Source organism: Bubalus bubalis, chromosome 4 (genome assembly GCF_019923935.1).
Source record: "Bubalus bubalis isolate 160015118507 breed Murrah chromosome 4, NDDB_SH_1, whole genome shotgun sequence".
Taxonomy (NCBI): Eukaryota; Metazoa; Chordata; class Mammalia; order Artiodactyla; family Bovidae; genus Bubalus; species Bubalus bubalis.
In genome coordinates, this window is record NC_059160.1 from 22,172,242 (window position 1) to 22,192,461 (window position 20,220).

Genomic DNA, 20,220 nt, shown 5'->3' on the forward strand with positions numbered 1-20,220 from the left:
ATTGCTCTTTACAGCATCGGACCTTGCTTCTATCACCAGTCACATCTACAACTGGGTGCTATTTTGCTTTGGCTCCATCCCTTCATTCTTTCTGGAATTATTTCTCCACTGATCTCCAATAGCATATTGGGCACCTAACGACCTGGGGAGATCATCTTTCAGTGTCCTATCTTTTTGCCTTTTCATACTGTTCATGGGGTTCTCAAGGCAAGAATACTGAAGTGGTTTGCCATTCCTCTCCAGTGGACCACATTCTGTCAGACCTCTCACCATAACCTGCCCGTCTTGGGTGGCCCCTGTGATACCTTAAAAATTTTTTTTTTCTTTTTTTATTGGCTAGATAAGTAAGAGAAACAGCAGGCAACTGCTGATAGATCCGAACAGAAGAGTGTTCTTTTCACTGGAGACATTCGCAACAATGACACATAAACTGACAGAATTCAGTAGATTAAGATTACAGGAGGTGGAATTAATTCTTGTTACCCTTTGAGGGAGCAAAAACTACTGTTATTAAGAAATACACTCCTTTACAGTTACGAGTTTCCCCCCAAAAGGGCTCTTCTGCCTTAGGCCCAGGGTCAGGTTACACCTATCTCTTGTCAAGATGAATTCTATCTTAGAATACCCCAAAGCCTACGATAGTGCAGATGTATGAAATACAAGGGACCAATCAAGTTAGGAGAAAGCAATTTCACTGTCAAAGAATGCTAGACTAAGTTTTGAACATGTGACTGGAATTACACTTTTAGAAGAAAATAACAACATATTTACCTCCACATAATAGCTCATCCTGAAGAAGAACCAAGTGCATGGGGCAAGAACACCTTGTAGTACCATCTCCCTTTACAAGACAGATATGTGAACAGCCACCATTATCCTGAGCACAAGGGTGCTGTCCTGCAAGAAAAGAGGAAAGAGAAGAGAATGAGAGAGAAAAAAAGAAAGGGAAAAGAATAGCAAGGGAGGGAGGGAGTAAGAAAAGCCCAGCCAAAATCAATTATTTATGAGTTAACAAGAAAATCAAATTCAAAATTCCTTTGGACTTTATTTCCACTGAATATAATTACTCACACCATCTCTACACAATCTACAAGAAAACAAGGACAATTTAAGACACAAAGTATTTATATGTAGCCACTGTCTTTACATATTTATACATAAAATATTTTAAAGTATTTAAAGTAAGGTAATTGTACAGCTCATGTTAATTTTTGTAAGTAAGAAAAGCTGATTACTCAAAGTAAAAAAAATTGCTGGGGAGAATGCTGAAACCTGGATCTTATTCTGTTTAAAATATAAAAATTCTTCTAAAGATTTTTTAACTCAGAAATTCTATCTTTCTGAGAGACATGATGATTTTGCTCAAAAAGTGTATTCTAAGGAGGAATCTGCTAAAAATTAAGAGCTGTTAGAAGAAAAAACAAGTTCACATGAATTCAACCACTCAGAGACCATCAAAATTATTTGCTTGGTCAACCGCAAAAGAACTTGCAATGTTACAAACGTTTGATTTCTTCCTACTTGGGTTAACTAAATAAATACACTGTCAGGCACATTTCAAAGTCTGTCTCATAAGTTATATTTAATGAAATCATTGCTTTGACTTTTCTACTTAGCTCACGTCAAAAGCAACTTGACAGCTATCATCCCAGAATACCAACATCAAATGTGGCCACCCGTTTATTATCTGACTCTGTCAGTAACACATCAGTCCTGCTTCAGCGTGTGTTGACAAGATGGAGAGAGTCAGCTATGCACAAACGAGCAGAGGTGCACACTACAGAGATGTCCCAAAGCAGACATCAGTCCTCAGAGCAGAATCTACAACCTGTACAGCAGTGTTTCTCAACCTTTTAATTCCAAGACACTCTTGATAAACAATCTCCTTTTCTTTAATGTTTTTAGAAACTTTATTTGAAAAATAAAGTTTTTCTAAATATAAACCATATTTAAGTGTTGACCTATAAAAAAGATACTCCCCCTGAAATTCTGAAAACATCCATAGATTTTCTGCCATAAAAAGCTCATGTATCAACTGAATACTTAGCCATTACATCATCTCTACCTTATTTCTATTAAATACTCAGCATGAATTACACATCATAACATAGAATGACAATTCTAACTACTATATCTCAAATACCTCTGATTAACTCCTAAGTTCATAAACAGTGACAACACAATAGAGACTTGAACAAGCTATGGTGTTCTCATTCCTGTTTCCTTCTTAAATACTCCAATTTGACTGGAAAACATTGTGCTGAGAAGTTCAGGAGTGAATACTTCTCTCACTAGTCCTCCATTTTCACATCTGCATTCCTGATATAACTGTGTAAGACCTACAGTAGTGATTGCTGAGAGGGTACATCTGATGAGAGATATAACAGTATTATGTTAATAGAGTTAATAGTATTAATTGCTGTTAATGTTAACTTATTAATAATGTTGATACTAACTAAAATATTAATACTAACTCTAATATTAATACTATATTAATAGAGTTAATAGTATTATATGAACACATATTAACTAAGCCAAGATGACTACTCATTTTTAAGTTTTCAGTAACTTATGGCCACTTTCCTAAGCTGTGAATTGAAAAACTTAACCAAAAGGGGAAAAAGCAAGCACTTATTAAGCATAGTCTTCTCTAAGTTTATACACTAATTTTTAGTTTGTTTTGTTTTTGCCAAAGAATAGGTTTATTTTCATAATAACTATATTCATCATTATATAAATGTTAACTTCTGCTTCTGTTGAAACCATGGGGATGTACGTGAAACAAAAGAAATATTAATACAGGCTTTACACCAGTATTCTTGAAACGTTGAAGGAGAGAAAGAGAAAACATGAAAAGCAAGTCCTTGCTGTTCCTGAGTGGGGAGCTTTTTGAAAATGAGACACACCATTTCTTTCTCTAACTCTTGTTTTATAGGGAAAACAAGTTTAATATGAAAAAATTTCCAGGCGAGTCTAAGGTTTTAAAGACATGAAGACTTTTTAAAAATGGCAAAACTAGAAGTGTATGAAAATCTTAAAATAGAAGACACACAACATCTTAATTTTTGTCCCTTCTAGTAACAAACATGAATCTTGGGACTAGCAATACACCATCAGCACTTACTATATTCCTGAAGATTCAGCTCCTTTACCGCGTGAATGTCACTAAGCTGGGCAATTCGAGCCTGGACTTTGGTTCTACCCTCTCGACCTGTCATGTCAATTTTTTCAATCATTTGCTGCTGCTTATCGATCCAGTACAGCCAGTTTTCAAACACCGTCAGTCCCACAGGCTGTAGAATGTTGGTGTCTTCTAATACTATTCGGTTGGCCCCTTGGAAAGGAGAATGTTCAACAGAAATGATTCATGTGGTCAAGTCATACATTCAACAGCTATTGACTGAAAACCCGTTAAGATTCTGGAAGTACTGAGAAGGAAAATATAAGCTCTCCAGCAGAAAACTTAAAAATCCTTCTCAGAAGAAAAGATATATACATACCAGATAACAGACTAGACATTTAAGTGCAATCAAGAGCAAATAAGTGTCCAATACACACTAAATACTGAGTTCACAGAAATGTAGAAAAGAACTTTAGAGCCATTTTCAAAAAAAATTTTTTAAACCAGTCCATTTTTTTCCAATTAAATCTTATGAGGATTTCTAATACATAAAACATACAAAACAGTGCTTCTCTATATGAAGCAGTGGTGGTGGGCAAAGCACTTTGTGTTGTTGGCCACCCACACCTGCTGAGCACACTCAAGGTATCTGTGGAGAACAACAGCCTCACTCACTCAGCCACTCAGAACACTGGAAAAGACTCATACATTACCTGGTTCAAGCTTCGCCTCAAAATAAGTATTTCTAAAATACCCCAGACACAAAGCCAGCCAGATTCTGGAAAGGCAACCAATTCTGTTACTGAACTATGAGAAAGTTTTTTCACACCATATGCTGAAATCTGTGCCCCACTCCTCACCACCCCAATTGCTTCGCCCTCATTCAAATAGAAAACATACATCCATTCGTTCCCTCTTCCTCCTAATCATCCTTCAAATATCTACAGAACTTTTCCCTGGTTCTTCATTGATGAGTTCAATCAAAGAAAGATACTAGCTTAATACTCTGGAAATATCAGGGGAAGTTCCAGGAAAGAGCCAAGCATAAAGCTAGGCTTAATCAATGGAGAAAGGTGGAGACATACATATGAGAAGGCACTAAGTCAACACTCAGATCCAAGGACAGTTAAATACAAGTCTACTTACGCGCCCTCCTAAAAATCTACTAAAATGACAGTGAACAATTAAGGCATAAGTAGGCATAAGGAAAAATAGGACATAAGAGTAGAAAAGCAATATAAAATTTACAAGCTGGATAAGAGACAAGCAACAGATCTAGAATATTAATTTCCTATGAACCTCTTTTCAAGTAGCTAGTAGAGGATGCAATCTCTCAGGGAAAAGGAATGAACCAAAGAAACAGAAACTAGGAAACAGCAGGTTCAGCACAAAGATGACTAGCAAGTATATCCCCAGGATAACAGTGAAAGGAGGCTGGCCTAGAGCAAGCCAATCCAGACTGACTGAAACAGAACGATAAAGAACTATGTCTTCAGTGAAACAGAAAAAAAAAAAAAAAAAGAAGATGGACTGGTTGCTGCATCTGCATATACTGAAACAATATTTAAATTAGACAAGAATAATTTCAGAGAGGAAAAAAGCTGCAGAAAGAAAGGAAGGTGATGGCTATATTTCCATACCCATAAATAACAAATAATTATGAGCTTAAAATTATGATTTAATTTTTTTAAAAAAAAATCATAGTTTTAAAGTTGAATGGGATAATTTTTTAGCTGGGTGGATGATAGAAAAGTTCATATGGGTATTTTAGTGATACATGGTTTAAGACAACAAATCCTCATCTTCCACCAAAAAAAGTCAAATTGTGATGTCTAAAATTTAAACATCAAGAAGCAGCTGTTTTAAATCAGATATTTTAAAATGACTCTTGATTAAACCATCAGAGCCCTCTAAGAGTAGGACTAACAGGAGGAAGGAGCAGAGCAGTAAACTTGGATTTTATTACAGGTCAAGTGGAATCACTTGATTTCCACATTTACATGTATTATTTTAATAAAAATTAAAATTAAATTTAAAACAGCAGCAGCAAGAATCATTTAGGAAAAAAAAAAAAGATGAGTTGTTGGTCGTGTAAGGATGGCCTCAACTGAACAACTGGGGAAAATGAGGAGAGGTCAACAGTGTTGCTGGAGGATCCAAGATCTACTCTGAGAGCAGTTAAAAAACACTGGAACCAGCAATGAAAAAACATACTTATTCAACAGACTAAAGCATATACTAAATCTACTCCAGCATAAAAGACTCCAGGTAGAAAGATAACCCATGACAACAGTATAGGATTATCTGTGACTATATAAAAGGGGTTAAAAAAAAAAGAAGAAAACCCTACCAACATTAAATCAACCTTTTTCAGAAAACAGGAAAAAAGGAAATGTTTTTTTTTATGAGGCCAATGTAACCTTGATGGCAAAACCCCAACAAGTGCATTATATTAGTAAGAAAGGAAAATCATGGGGTAATCTTTCTCATGAACACAAATGTAAACATCTTAAACAAAAACCAAATCAAATTCAGCAATATAAAAAAAGGATAATGTATCAGACCAAGTTTGATTTATTCTACAAAACTAACAAGAGTTCAGTTCAGTCGCTCAGTTGTGTCCAACTCTTTGCGACCCCATGGACTACAGCATGTCAGGCTTCCCTCTCCATCACCAACTCCCAGAGCTTGCTCAAACTCATGTCCATAGAGTCAGGGATGCCATCCAACCATCTCATCCTCTGTCATCCCCTTCTCCTTTTGCCTTCAATCTTTCCAAGCATCAGGGTCTTTTCCAAAGAGTCAGCTCTTTGCATCAGGTGGCCAAATTATTGAAGTTTCAGCTTCAGCATCAGTCCTTCCAATGAATATTCAGGACTGATTTTCTTTAGGATGGACTGGTTGGATCTCCTTGCAGTCCAAGGGACTCTCCAGAGTCTTCTCCAATACTACAGTTCAAAAGTAGCAATTCTTCAGCGCTAATAGTTCAACTCTCACATCCATACATGACTACTGGAAAAATCATAGCTTTAACCAGAGTAAGTTGTCTAGGTTGGTCATAGCTTTTCTTCCAAGGAGTAAGCATCTTTCATGGCTGCAGTCACCACCTGCTGGGATTTTGGAGTCCAAGAAAATAGTCTGTCACTGTTTCCCCATGTATTTGCCATGAAATGATGGGACCAGATGCCATGATCTTAGTTTTCTGAATGTTGAGCTTTAAGCCAACTTTTTCACTCTCCTCTTTCACTTTCATCAAGAGGCTCTTCAGTTCCTCTTCACTTTCTGGCATAAGGGGTGTCATCTGCATCTTTGAGGCTATTGATATTTCTCCTGGCAATCTTGATTCCAGCCTGTGCTTCATCCAGCCTGGCATTTCACATGATGTACTCTGCATATAAATTAAATAAACAGGATGACAATATACAGTCTTGACATACTCCTTTCCCAATTTGGAACCAGTCTGTTGTTCCATGTCCAGTTCTAACTGTTGCTTCTTGACCTGCATACAGATTTCTCAGGAGGCAGGTAAGTGGTCTGGTATTTCCATCTCTTGAAAAATTTTCCAGTTTGTTGTGATTCACAGTTACAGACTTTGGTGTAGTCAATAAAGCGATGTTTTTTTGGAACTCTCTTGAGTTTTTTTCTATGATCCAACAGATGTTGGCAATTTGATCTCTGGTTCCTCTGCCAAGAACAGAACTTCCTTAATCTGATTTTTAAAAGTTACCTACAGAAAAATCTTAGCAAAAACCTAATCATGAAGTATTGGATGCTTTCTCCTCAAATCATGGAAAGCAAATACAAAATGAAACAAAAATACCTAGGGATTCTATTATTTTGTTCAATATTGTATTGGAGGGGGGGCCAGGAAGTGATCCCCAGTCAATGTAGTAAGGCCACAAGGAAAAAAGGACTGAAAAAGAAAAAAACTTTCCTCATTTGTAGACAAATGATTCCATAACACAGAAAATTCTATTAATAATTTAGCAAGATGATTGGGAACAAACTCAATGCACTAGGGTAAGAGAGGAAAAGAAAAACTGTATTTCTGTATTCCAGCCACAGCCAGAAAATGAAATATTAAATATTTAGAATATTCTTTACCACTAGCATTCAAAAGCATTAAATGCCAAAGAATAACTCCAATGAAAGAGAGGCAACCTCGATAGAGAAAATTACAAAACACTAAGGGAAATTAAAGTTTTAAATATATGGCGGAATATACCATGTTCATGGTTTAGAAGACTAATATTATAAAGATAACAATTTTTCCTAGATTTGCTATCATCTTAAAGCAAGGCCACTCAGAATTCTACTAGGTGTTTTTGTTTTTGGTGGAAACTCAGAGGCTGATTCTAAAATGTATATGGAAATGCAAAGTGTCAACAACTGCCAAGGTAATCTTTGGTACGAAATATTAAGGTAATACTAATCAAGGTAAGAAATACTAAGGACATACACTGCTAGATAAATCTGCTATAAATTAAGACAATACAAAGACAAGGTGACCCAGGGAACATTAGGGTCCAGAAATAAACTCATACAAATATAATCACTTTATTTACAACAAAAGTAACAGGATGGTGGTACTGAATCAGTCACATGGAAAACAAAATTAAACCCCTGTCTCACATCATACACAAGAATAAATTCCAAAATGGATTAGAGATCTAAAATAAGACAAGTTAAACAAAAAAAATGTTAGGAAAAAACACAAGAAAATATCTTTGTAACTAAGCAGTAGGCAAAGATTTCTTAAACATAACATAAAAGGCACTAATTGTACAGGGAAAAATTAATAAGCTGTGCAACACTAAAAATATGACTTCTTTTCATCTAAAGACACCACTGGGAGAGTGAAAAGGTAAATCACAAGCAAAGATTTATATAAAACATATCTTTCTCTATAGAGGCAAGTATAAAGATGTACCAAAAATTATTACAGACGACTTTTAAATGGAAAGATACACCAGTCATAAATGAAAATATTGAATTCTTTAACCATAACAATTCTCCCTGAATATGTATGTAACTTAATAACACATTAATACACTGAATAAAGAATTTCTAGAAATCAGTAATATAAAAATGGGCAAAAGCTAAGAATTGCAATTCACAGAACAAACATGAGTGACCAATAAATTAATTTCAATATCAAATAGAAAAGTTTGTATTTTATTAATAATTAGATATACCTTTAAAACTATTGGATTGGCAAAAATTCAGAAGTCTAACAGTACCAAGTACTAAAGGAGAAACTCATATACTTCTGGAGGGGATTTTAAACTGATACAATCACTTTGAAGAGCAGTCTGAACAGATATATTCAAGTTGAATATATACATACCACATTACATGGCAATCCCACTACTAGGTTTAGACTACTGCTTTTAATGGCAAAAAATTGGAAACAGCAGTTTAGATAGCAGAATAGAAATAGAGAAACTACAGAATGATCATACAACAAAACCACTATTTAGCAAAATAACTAACATAGATTTGTGGATCAATAGGGATCATCTCAAAACTGATATATTTGAAAAAGGCAAGTGACAAAAGAATACATGAGACTATATTAAGTTTAAAAAGTAAAAAGGCTTAAATTTGTATCAGTATACACAGTAAGAAATACACACACACAGAGCAAACCATGCATGACAAAGAAACACATCAAAAGCTGCCTCTTAAGAAAAAGGAAGGAAAACAGAATTGGGGAAGGAGACGCAAGAGCTTCAAATTCTCCCTATGTCTTTTTTAAAGAGAGGAGGAAGGGAGGTTCAAAAGCAAATATGGCCAAACACTAAGATTTGACTAAGTTGGATGGCAGAAATTCTGTACTTTCTGTATGTTAGAACCATGTCATAATAAAGAGTGGAGAAACTAACAAAAAAAAAAATAGAAAAAAAGAAAGCTAATTCATTCAAGTATCAATAGTATCAGTAATGACAGTGTTTTGGATTTTCTTCTTTTTTATTTTCTAAACTGTCTAAAGAACATGCATCACCTCTATTTAAAAAAAAAAAAATCCTAAAAGAAGAAAAAAGAGAAAAGGACAAGTAGGGGAAAAAAATCCACTGACTTATTAGTAAGGGCTAAAACATGTATATAAGTAACTATTAAACAAATGAGATGGGATATAAGAGACACAGGTGATCAGTTAAAGAAAGAATATACTGTGCAAGGTGTGTGCCTGACAGTTTGGAATCAAAGAAGACATAATGGAAGGGAGTCTTTTGAACCTGAAAAGAGAACCTGTTTAGTTTTTGAAAAATTACAAATACATTGCAATATATAAAACTTTAAATGATACAGAAATACTCTTAACATATTAGCATGCTAAACTTTTAAACCTTTCTCAAGATATATTTGCTTGCATATTTTTCAGGGAATACACAAACATACATGTTTATTAATAGTATATACATATATTATATGTGTAATGTGTGTGTATATATATATACATGTATGTCTCTCTGTGTATAGGATATATTGCATTTTTAGAGGCAATCTGCCAGTATATATAGTATATAGTGTGTGTGCATATATGTGTGTGTGTGTGTGTATATACATATATAATATAGTTTTAAATTTTAAATAAAACTAAATCTTAATAACATTATTACACACTTAATTTTAAAAAATCATCCTTCTATGTCACTACACACCTCATCTATTGAATGACTAATATTTCACACACTTAATATACTCAGATGTATTTCTGTGTACATATTACAAAGAATGCTCAGCACGTACCCCTGTACAACTGGTTCACTATGTCTGTAAAACCACTCTGTGAAACGGAAATTCACCAGCACATTTCCCTCTGAAAAGGTTCTACCAATTTCACTTCACAAAAGTATACGAGAGCTTTCCAGTTGTTACCTTTCTGGCCAATGCTGGGAATAATCAACTTTATATTTTATGGCTCTCCTATAGTGTATTATTTTAATTTCATTTCCTTGATCACCAGTAAGGCCACACAGAGTATTTGGACTTCAGAAACTGGGGGTATACGAACAACTGTGATTGTAAACAGAGGATCGCAGAGAAATGAAAAAGTACATTTGAAGATCAACAAATTATTTAATTTCATTAAAAGACATCAGGAATGTTAAGATCATTTGCATTTATTTATGATGAGTTTGTGAAAGACAAATACCAACTTAAGCATTCAACCAGACTTTTTTCTTTGGGTTATGAGACTACCCTGGAGGGTTTTTTCAGTATGGCAGTGACATAATTAGAAACCATGCTTTGGAAAATTAATTTAGGAACAGTGTGTAAACTTCCAGGGAGGAAAAATCAACAGGGAGGAGACTAATCATAGGCTAAAATTCAGGCCAGAGATGATGAGAAGAAAAGTAGAGTGGAAGATTAGAAAGAGAGAAGAGATGCATTAGAAACATACTATTTACAGAGCCCAAATCAAGAAAATTGGCAAGTTATTAGATAACAGATGGAGTAAGCATGTTGATGGTTAAAGAAAAAGTGCTTCCCAACCAACTTGCTGCTGACTACTCTTAGCGAATAAACTGTAAAGAAATGTGTACAACGGAAGGAAAATACAAATGCTATCAATAAATCATCTCAATTATTGAAACAGAAATAATATTTCTTGGGTACCTGAAAGATCACTGCTTTCAATTCGTCGGAGATCTGAATCAGCCCAGAAGAGTTTGCCCAATCTGCTATCAAGAGCTAAAGCAACTGGTTTACTTAAACCACTGAAAAAGAGGACCTCTCGTTCTGTTCCATCTAAAGCAGCTCGTTCAATTTTGGGAGACCTTTCCTGAAGATTGGTAAAATACATATACCTGAAAAGAAAGCAGGAAACTCTAAGTTTACTAAAGTAAGAAACCACACAAAATGAGAATATTTCTGTTAAGACAAAAGGAAGCAGTCTTTTTTTTTAAGGTTTTTAAGGTTTTAGAGTATTTTTTAAAGATCATGGAATACATTTCTTAATTTCAAAAATAGTAACAAAGGTTGCACAGAAGTTCTTAGGGAGTTAACTTTCAGGAATTAATAAAACAAAATGTTAGACACAGACACACTTATGCTTTTGGAATAATACGATAAATAAAAGATAATAGCAGTAATCAGATTTGGACACAAACTTTTAAATTTCTTTTCTAGTCCATTTCATAACTGAAAATAAGTCATATGTGAATTATTTCTTATATTTAACTTCTTCAGTTCATCTCTCTCCTGTAACTCTTCTGAAGTAAGCTACTTTCCTTGAATTCCTTATCATTCATTCATAGTCAATTAAGTACTATTAATTGAATGCAAAGCTCTGTATTAAAGACATACTAGTTCTTATCATAAAGGAACCTAAAGCCAAGAAAATATAAGCTTGAAAATAATCAAGTATAAGGTAAACTGGAAAGGACTAAAGAGGCACAGATATAGACTAATGGGCATCTAAGAGAGGAGGACGTCACATTTGGGGGAGGGGGGCACAGGGGAGATCAAGGGGAAATTATTGGAGGAAGACATAGTTCCAACAGTTCTGGAGGTATGGGTAGAAATGACAAATAAAGCAGCAGTGCCTAAGGAAAGACATTCTAGGCAGAAAAACAGAGAAAGCAAGAATATAAATGGGATAAATAGGAAGGCTGATGAGGGTTTCAGATTCCCCCTTGGTAACATACCCTTTTTCTGGGTTTACCACAATGGCTCGAGGTCTGTCTTGCTCGCCCTTTAGCACCACTCCAATTGATCTCCCATCTAATCTCGTTACATTAATGACATTGGTGGCCTCACAAGTCCAATAGATGTAGCGGCTATAAATATCAATGCTGAGGTCATAGGGCTGGATTTCTAGGTTCTGATTCGGAACTGAGCTCACAACCACAGTAAAGCCCTAAGGAGGGAAAAAGAAACATACACAGAACATGAGAGTCCAAGCCAGACAGCCCTGAGATTACTCACACTACTTACACGCATGTGGTCACACACCTGAGTGGAACTCTTACATACCAAGGGACATTTCTTAGTGAGCGTTTCAAATGTCCCCTTGGTTATTATGACACAAAGCAGAAGAGAGACAGAGGCTGTTTTAGTTGCTCTAAGAACATGACAGTGCATTAATGAGACATGGGAGTGAGAAGGTGGCAGCTGCTTCCTATAAACTCAAGACAGCTGTGGCTAGAAGAACACTCTAGAAATAGCTCTAAAGCAGTGGTGCTCAACCAGGAGCAATTCTGCATTTGTAAGTACCCCTGGAGAAGAAAATGGCGACCCACTCCAGTATTCTTGTCTGGAGAATCCCATGGATGGAGGAGCCTGGCAGGCTACAGTCTAGTCTACAGGGTCGCAAGAGTCGGACACGACTTTGCAACTAAACCACCACCTACCTGGGACACTGGTCAATGTCTGGAGACATTTCTGACTGTTACACCTATGGGAGTATAACTGGCTTTTAAAGGGGCAGAGGCCAGTGCATGCGGGCCTAGTCAGTCATGTCCAACTTTTTGCAATCCTTTTGGACTATAGCCCACCAGGCTTCTCAAGCCCATGGGATTTTTCAGGCAAGAATACTAGAATGGGTTGCCATTTTCCTCACCAGGGGATCTACCTGACCCAGGGATGGAATCTGTGTCTCCTGCACTGCGGGTGGATTCTTTACCTGCTGAGCCGTCAGGGAAGCCTTGCTAAACATTCTTTAGCCTTGCTAAAATGTGATGTATAGGTCAGACCTCCCCCACACAGAATTACCCAGCCAAAAATGTCAACAGTGTGTAAGTTGAGAATCTCTGCTCTAGAGACAACAGCAGTTAGTCAGGGCTACAAACCACATCTATCAGTCATGTCCTCTAATCCGCAAATCTACCCCCTCAAAACAATTAAAAAACAAAAAACAGGCACTGTTCATCTGTTTTATCTGAATAAATGGTATTTTATTTACTCAGCATCTCCAAGGTAACACTCCTTAATGAGGCTGTCTGATTTATTTGCTACGTCTTTGGCTATATAACAACAGTTAAAATTTCTATCAACTGGTTATCAGCCAATCAGTCCTGACCTACACAGTGTAAACTGCATCTGTAATATACAGCTATAACTATACCTTATCAGCAGACCTAAATACATTATCTCCTCGCTATTTTGTCAGATCAGATATTAAAAAAAAAAAACTAGCAATCTAATTTTCATACATTAAAAATCTAACAACATTAGTGCTACAAGGAAGATGACAAATAATTATTTATAGTGATCCCGGTGTAATACTGCTTGGACACAGAAAGAAAGCAAATTATGGACAGTGTTGTGTGACTCATGATTAGAATGTAAGCACAGATAAGATGTGTTGATAATATTTTCATTCCTATGCCACAGTCACCAAGTAATATTTACCAAAACAAAAACAAAACCAAAAACCATTAGATTAATAACAACATATCTTAGATGCTTTTAATTTTACTGAGATTGTGTTTTATGTTTCCCATTCTCTGAAACTTTTAAATAGTTACTAGTAAAAAACTATTATTTATAGAGAACCTATTGTGTAATACATAATGGGCTATGTGCTTTATATTCCTTTCACCTAAAGATTCGTAAGAATCCTAGTGAGTGACAGAGCTGAGATTAGAACCAAGGGTCTATTTGCTTTCAAAGTTTCCAACACTCCATGTAAACGAAACAAAATATAAAATGGAACATAAATGGATATGGGTGTACTGACAAAGTCATTCTAATATATAAGCAGAAGTTATTTTAATACAATACCATCTTCATTTCAATAGCACTAGCAAACAACTGTTCACTCAAAGATCATGTAGGAGAGAAAAAATGCTACCAGGTTCAGAATTCCAGTTTTACACACACACACACACACACACACAGAGTCATGATAGGATGGTTGGGTGGTCCAATAACTACACAGAAGAACTGGATTTTGAACTGAGCCCTGGATTACCTGGCTGCCATCTTCTTGAGCTTTTCGGATCATGTTTTGTCGTGAATCAATCCAATAGAGTTGCTTGTCCAGGGGGTCATAGTCAATGGCCCGGACATTCCGAAGGCTGTGGATAGGAAGGATGATGTCAGGGCTCTGCTGTTCATCAATCACCATGCGGTTGATGGCGCTCTTCTGACTGAAGAGCAGGAAAGTAGTTGGAGCTTAAAGAGAGAAAAAAGCAAATATGAAACAGTTATCCTAAGTCTCAGATCACTCAAAGATTTGATTGGCCTGTTGTCTGTATCTCATAAAAAAGAGATATGTATGTTGAAGACTTGTATGAGACAAAGCCCTCTGGATATGCCTTCAGAACTCTTAGAGGAAACACTGATCACACTCTGGTTACTAAACCAGTTATGAATTTATGCCATGACACAGCCAACTAGCCAGTTTTTCTCTGTCCGATGTCCACAGTGGCATTAGCACAGGACACCTGATTTCAATGAAGTGTTTGACAAACAAAATTCCCCTGTCTACCAAGTAAATAATCCTAACTCCTCCCTCATCTATTCTTGTGGGTGAAAGGAAGTCTGGGTCTCCATAGGTCAGAAAAGAGACTTCAAGAGTGGTTTTAGTCTCAGTTCTCACATAATTTAGTCACTTGATCTTAACTACAGCCTTCAACCTCTTTGGATTGAAATTTACTCAACTAGAAGGTTATAGTTATGCTGTCCTGCTCACTGAGTTGCTATAAGACTTTTATAACATAAGTAAAAATTAAAAGGTAAGGTATTATGTCAATTGTACAATGTTGTTGTTGTTTAGTCACGAAGTCATGCCTCTTTTACAACCTCAAGGACTGTAGCCCGCCAGGCTCCTCTCCATGGGATTCTCCAGGCAAGAATACTGGAGTGGGTTGCAATTTCCTTCTCCAGGGGATCTTCCTCATCCAGGGATTGGACCCACATCTCCAGCATTGGCAGTAGGATTCTTTACTACTGAGCCACCAGGGAAGCCCCAATTGTACAATACCTGAACAAAAAAACTATAAGGCATTATATAAATGTCAAGTAAAAATAGCTATTGCTTCTTATTATCAGTAGTGGCAATAATAAATGTGGTGTTAGTAGGAATGAAACAAACCCTCATGGGTTGTAGAAATATAGGCTTTGTTTTACATTGTGGGGATGTAATGGTTGCAAGGAGAGAGAACCATTAAAAAAAAAAAAAAGTCACACACTAGTTGATGCCTGAAGTCTACAAAACAGGGAAATGCAGCCGAGACAACACTTCCCTGTCCCAGGGACTAGGCCTCTGATTACTATGCAGTCATCTTTAATGGAGGAGAGTATCCAGAAAAGAACACCATCTGACAAAGCTACCAAAACTTCAAAGTCTAACAGTCTTTTTAAAAATCTTCATTAAAAGAAATGTAAAAATCCCCAAATTATACTCTCTTCTCTTGTTGCTCAGTCATCACCTAAATCCAGCAGAATTTTGTCCTTATCAGGGATATAAACATAAATGGCCAAAACAGAACTCCTTGCTTTATCTCCCTCTAAACCCCATTCTTCACAGTGCCCTTACTTGTGGTTCCCTGGTTGATGTTACACCTACACCCAAATGTATATCAGCTTAAATCTTGAAGAAATCATTGCTTCTCACAAAGAAACTTGGTATTCACAACCCTGAAATTCTGCTTTAAGTTCCCCACTGGCTGAAAGTCCACACCTAGCTCAGAAGATTTAGAAAATATTTCAGTGACCCCACTGAACTCTCCATTGTGTAGAGTCCACAGCACACTGATTTAACAACTTTCAGCAATTTTAGTAGAACCAACACCTTAAGTAGTAAAAATACATGTCACAACAGAGTAGGTAACAAGTCTCCCATTTAAAAATAAAAAAAAAAAAAAGAATTATTTTTTGGCAGTACTACTTCCTTATAAATCAAGAAAATAGAAGGAAAAAAAAAAAGGTCCTGAATAGTAAGCTTCCAACAAAATAGCATATTAAGACATACAATGAAACTCAGAAGACCCCATAGTTTTAGCTGCCAAATTTTCCTGCCTGGGAAATAATTAATCAAATATATATTAGGCTCCTAGTTATGTTTCACTTTGTACTGTTTTTTTCTTTCTTTGAGTCAAATTTTAATCTTTAATAAGCTTTCACGATTAGGTGGAACATAGATGATGACAAAGCCAAATATGGCTCCAAATAAATACTCATTTCAAAAAATTTATGGGTGACATTAATTACAGTTGGCTAAATAGTTCCAGGAGAAAGCTGACGTTTTGACTTATTTACAAAAGGGACAAAGGATATTCAGTTTTGCAAGCCTAAACCCATGCTAATTTATATCACCTCTAACCACCACTCCCTCGTCTCTTGCAGAAGGCTTTCAAAACGGTCCTGTTGGGCTGTCTCAGCTTTGCACTCCCACATGCAGAAGCTGGAGGAGAAGGTGTATGCAGGCAGGAGCTTTTCCGCTCTCCTCCGAAGACACAAGTGTTCGCCCAAAGCTTAAAGAAAGGTACCACTCTGATATAAGAACATTTTAAGTGACAAGCCCAAGCCCACCATGTTGGACTGTGCCATCTCTGAGCTGTGCCAAAGGCCTCGAGTAGGGACTGAAGTCCAGGCCACACCTGGGTAGCCAAGTCAAAGCACCTGTGCAGCTGCATGTGCCCAGAGAAAACACCTTTTCTCAATCTGCACAAAGCTGCCACAGAGACTAACTGCTTCAGTACTGAACACAGGATTACACAATGTGGCCTCCTGCTTTCTCTCTGACTTAATCTCTTTGCACTCTGTTCCAGAGACACTGGCCCCCAGGTGTTTCTCCAACATGCCAGACATGCTCCCCGCAGGGCCTCTGTATTTGCTGTTCCCCTCTGCTTGATAGGTCTTCTCCCAGAGAGCCAGCACAGCTCATTTCCTCACCTCCCTCAGTTCCTGACACAGTGTCACTTTTATGCCAGGACTTCTCTCATGATCCTATTTAACATCAAGATCCTCCTATTCACCCTTTCCTGCTCATAATTTTCTCCATAACACTCATCTCCATCTACCTCATGATACAGTTTACTTATTTAGTTCATTATCTATCCCGATGGAACACAACCTCCACAAGGGCAGGGATGAATGTCTGTTTCATTCACCAATACATTCTTCATTGGCTCATATAATGCCCAGTGTGGATTAGCTGTTCGGTAAATATTCACTGAAAGAATACATGAGTAAACAAATGAAGAAAAAGCATGAGATGACATCATTAAGGAGAGCCCTGTAGCCATGATTTTGAAAGGAAACAAAATTATTTCCAAGAACTGGGGGAAAAAAAAGAAACAAGCATTTACTAAGAACCTCCAGCATGCCACACATCATACCAAATGTCTTCTAGTCCCCCAAATTATTCCACTTTACAGGTGAGCAAACAATAGTTAACTAATTTTTAAAGAAAGGTTAAGAAATATTGTTCCCAGGTCACAAAGCTGCTGAATGGAAAAGCACCTGTTTTTCCAAATCCTGTCCTGCTTCTTCATTCTTCTACTGAACAATGACTTCTTGAATGACTACTGTTTACCGAAAACTATTTTAGGCACCTTAGATATACATCAGTTAAAAAACAGGAAAAAAAAAATTGCTTCCTGGAGTTTACATTTCAATAAACAGACAGTAAGTAATAAACATAATAAAGATGCTATAGTATATAAGTAATGAGTTACACAGTATACTGGAGAGTGATTAAGAGTCATGGGAAAAAGAAGAATTGTAGGTAAGGGGCACTGGCAACGCGAGACAGGGTGGAAGGAGGACTTGCAACTTTAAATAGGGCAGATTAGGTCTCTCTGGGGAGGTCATGATTAAGTCAAGACATGGAGGTGAAGTATATGCATGCAAATATTTGCAGGAAAACATTCCAAGTAGAGGAACTACACAGTACCACAGTCCTGAAGTAGGGCGTAACTGGCACATGTGAAAACAGCACTGAGGCTAGTGTGGCTGCCATGGAGAGAAAGAGAGAACAGTAAAAGCTGAAGTCAGAGAAGCAAGGGAGTGGGGAGGCTGTGAAGGAACAGATCGTGCAGGAACTTGTAGGTCATTAGAAGAACGAGGTTTTCACTCCCCATGAAACAGATTTTGAGCAGAGAAAGGCCAAGATCTGCTTTAGCTTTTGAAACACAGGTCCAGGAGTAAACGACACAACGTTAGAAAACTTTCTGAGGGCAAGTACTTTGTGTTAAACTTCTCTTGTAATCTCCTTTGGGATTTAATACATCTCTGCGCAAATATTAAATAATACACGTTACAAAAAAAAATACATGGACAGGAAGCCTCTGGAAACACTGCTGATCATCTCAGAAATAGCCCAAGACAGACACTAGGGATACTCAGCAGTGATTTCTCATAACCTTCATTTACCAACTAGAACACACTGGTATAAACATCCCAAACAATGACCTCGAAAGGCCTTTCCATATTCTTCTATCTCCATCCTCCATCACTTCTTACCCCTATTTTCTCCTTCCAAAGTCAAACTGCTTTTAAAAAAAGTCTACATGACACACACACACTATTATCCCCTTTCTGTGCTCCATTCACTTGTTGATCTATTTCCATCTTTCACTGTTACTTTCCTGAAATTATGTTCTTTCAGGATTATTAACAACCATCTCACCCGAATATCCAGTGGATATTTTAGGCCTCACCTTATTAAACCTCTCAGCAGCAATCACAACACAGTCTTACTCTGGAACAATCTTTTCTCCTGCCTTCTGGGTCGTATCCTTTGGCCGCTCTGGCTGCTGCTCTACAATGTCTACTGAGAACTTCCCCTCAACAAGCAGAGCTCCTGAGGTTACCAGACCCTTTCTTTTCTTCAGACCAGGAACTGGCAAACTACGGCCCACAAGGTAAATCTGGCCTGCTGCCTGTTTTTATAAAAGTTTATCAGAAATGATCCAATTTTAAAAACACATCATCTGTGGCTGCTTTCACATCGCAGTGGACAGGGCTGAAGAGGTGTGTGAGAGACTACAGGCTTCATGAAGCCTACATATTCTCTCTGGCTCATTAAATAAGAAGTTTGCTGACCGCCAGGTATACACCTTCTCCCTAAATGCCCATTTTAAATACATGCTGGCATTTCTAAAATTTATGCCCCTAACTTCATTTCTTTTTCTCTGAGCTAGAGATTACTCTAATTACCTATTTAATGTTTCTATTTCCCATAGGAAAATCAATATAAACCTGACTAAAATTCATGTTGATGTATGGCAAAACCAATACAATATTGTAAATTAGCCTCCAATTAAAATAAATTTAAATTAAAAAAAAAAATCTGACTTGCTTTAGCAAAACACAAACTAATGTGTGACAGAGACTCCAAATCATTCAACTATAAACTGATGTTCTTCCTTTTTCAGAACTAAGCCTTGTGTGAGAACACACTAAATCCTTGCCTATGTGACCTCCTATACTTTCAGGCACAGAATAAAGTAATTTCAGTCATTCATTATATCCAATATCCTACAGCAATTGTTACCTTCTAACATAGTGAACCATACCTTACCTTTCTCCTACAAATCTACTTTTCCTGATCTAATTCTCTATTTCTTTATCATATCTATCAATTTCTAATTTGTTCTTATGTATCCAAAAGAACGTTCACATACATGTGAGTCATAAATCAGGATTCCCCAAGCCAACAATGTTTTGTTATACACTGTGTCCTGGTGTTCCAAGCAGAGTGTGTGTGTGTGTGTGTGTGTGTGTGCGCGCGCGTGCGTGCGTGTGTGTCTCTTTGTGCGTGTGAACCCAGATTCGTGGCTAGATGAGACGACCTGCTACCATTAGCTAGAATAAGGTGGCAACCACTCACTGCGTTCAGAGCCTGTGCTCTCTAGCTTGCCTCCCCATCTACTTACTATTGTTTCATACTGGCTACATTTACTCATAAGCCTGGCCTCTTGCACACTTACATTTTTCATCTTTCGCCTATTCTGCGAATTTCAAAGGACAAGGAGATTATATTTTGTAGAGTCTCTCTGTTGTACTATTTGTACTGTTCTTTCCTTCCTTCACCATGAATAAATATGAATTATGTCTAGCGTACATGCATGTTCTCTCAAAGAAGCTATGCAAATTTTGCTATTCATATTTAATCCCAAGGATAAAATACTTACTTTTCC

The 20,220-nt window shown here is 36.9% G+C and overlaps 1 protein-coding gene across 8 annotated transcripts in view; it reads right to left on the reverse strand.

Moving 5' to 3' along the window:
• LRP6 (LDL receptor related protein 6) overlaps positions 1-20,220 on the reverse strand; it is a 177,578-nt gene that overhangs the window by 25,161 nt on the left and 132,197 nt on the right. For all 8 annotated transcript variants that reach the window (XM_025283271.3, XM_025283268.3, XM_025283267.3 and 5 more), the window contains 5 exons: positions 14,043-14,245; positions 11,776-11,987; positions 10,745-10,935; positions 3,125-3,334; positions 772-897 (listed from right to left, as the gene is read on the reverse strand). In XM_025283271.3, the coding sequence (XP_025139056.1) occupies positions 772-897; positions 3,125-3,334; positions 10,745-10,935; positions 11,776-11,987; positions 14,043-14,245 (942 nt within the window). The remainder of the gene's footprint in view (positions 1-771; positions 898-3,124; positions 3,335-10,744; positions 10,936-11,775; positions 11,988-14,042; positions 14,246-20,220) is intronic.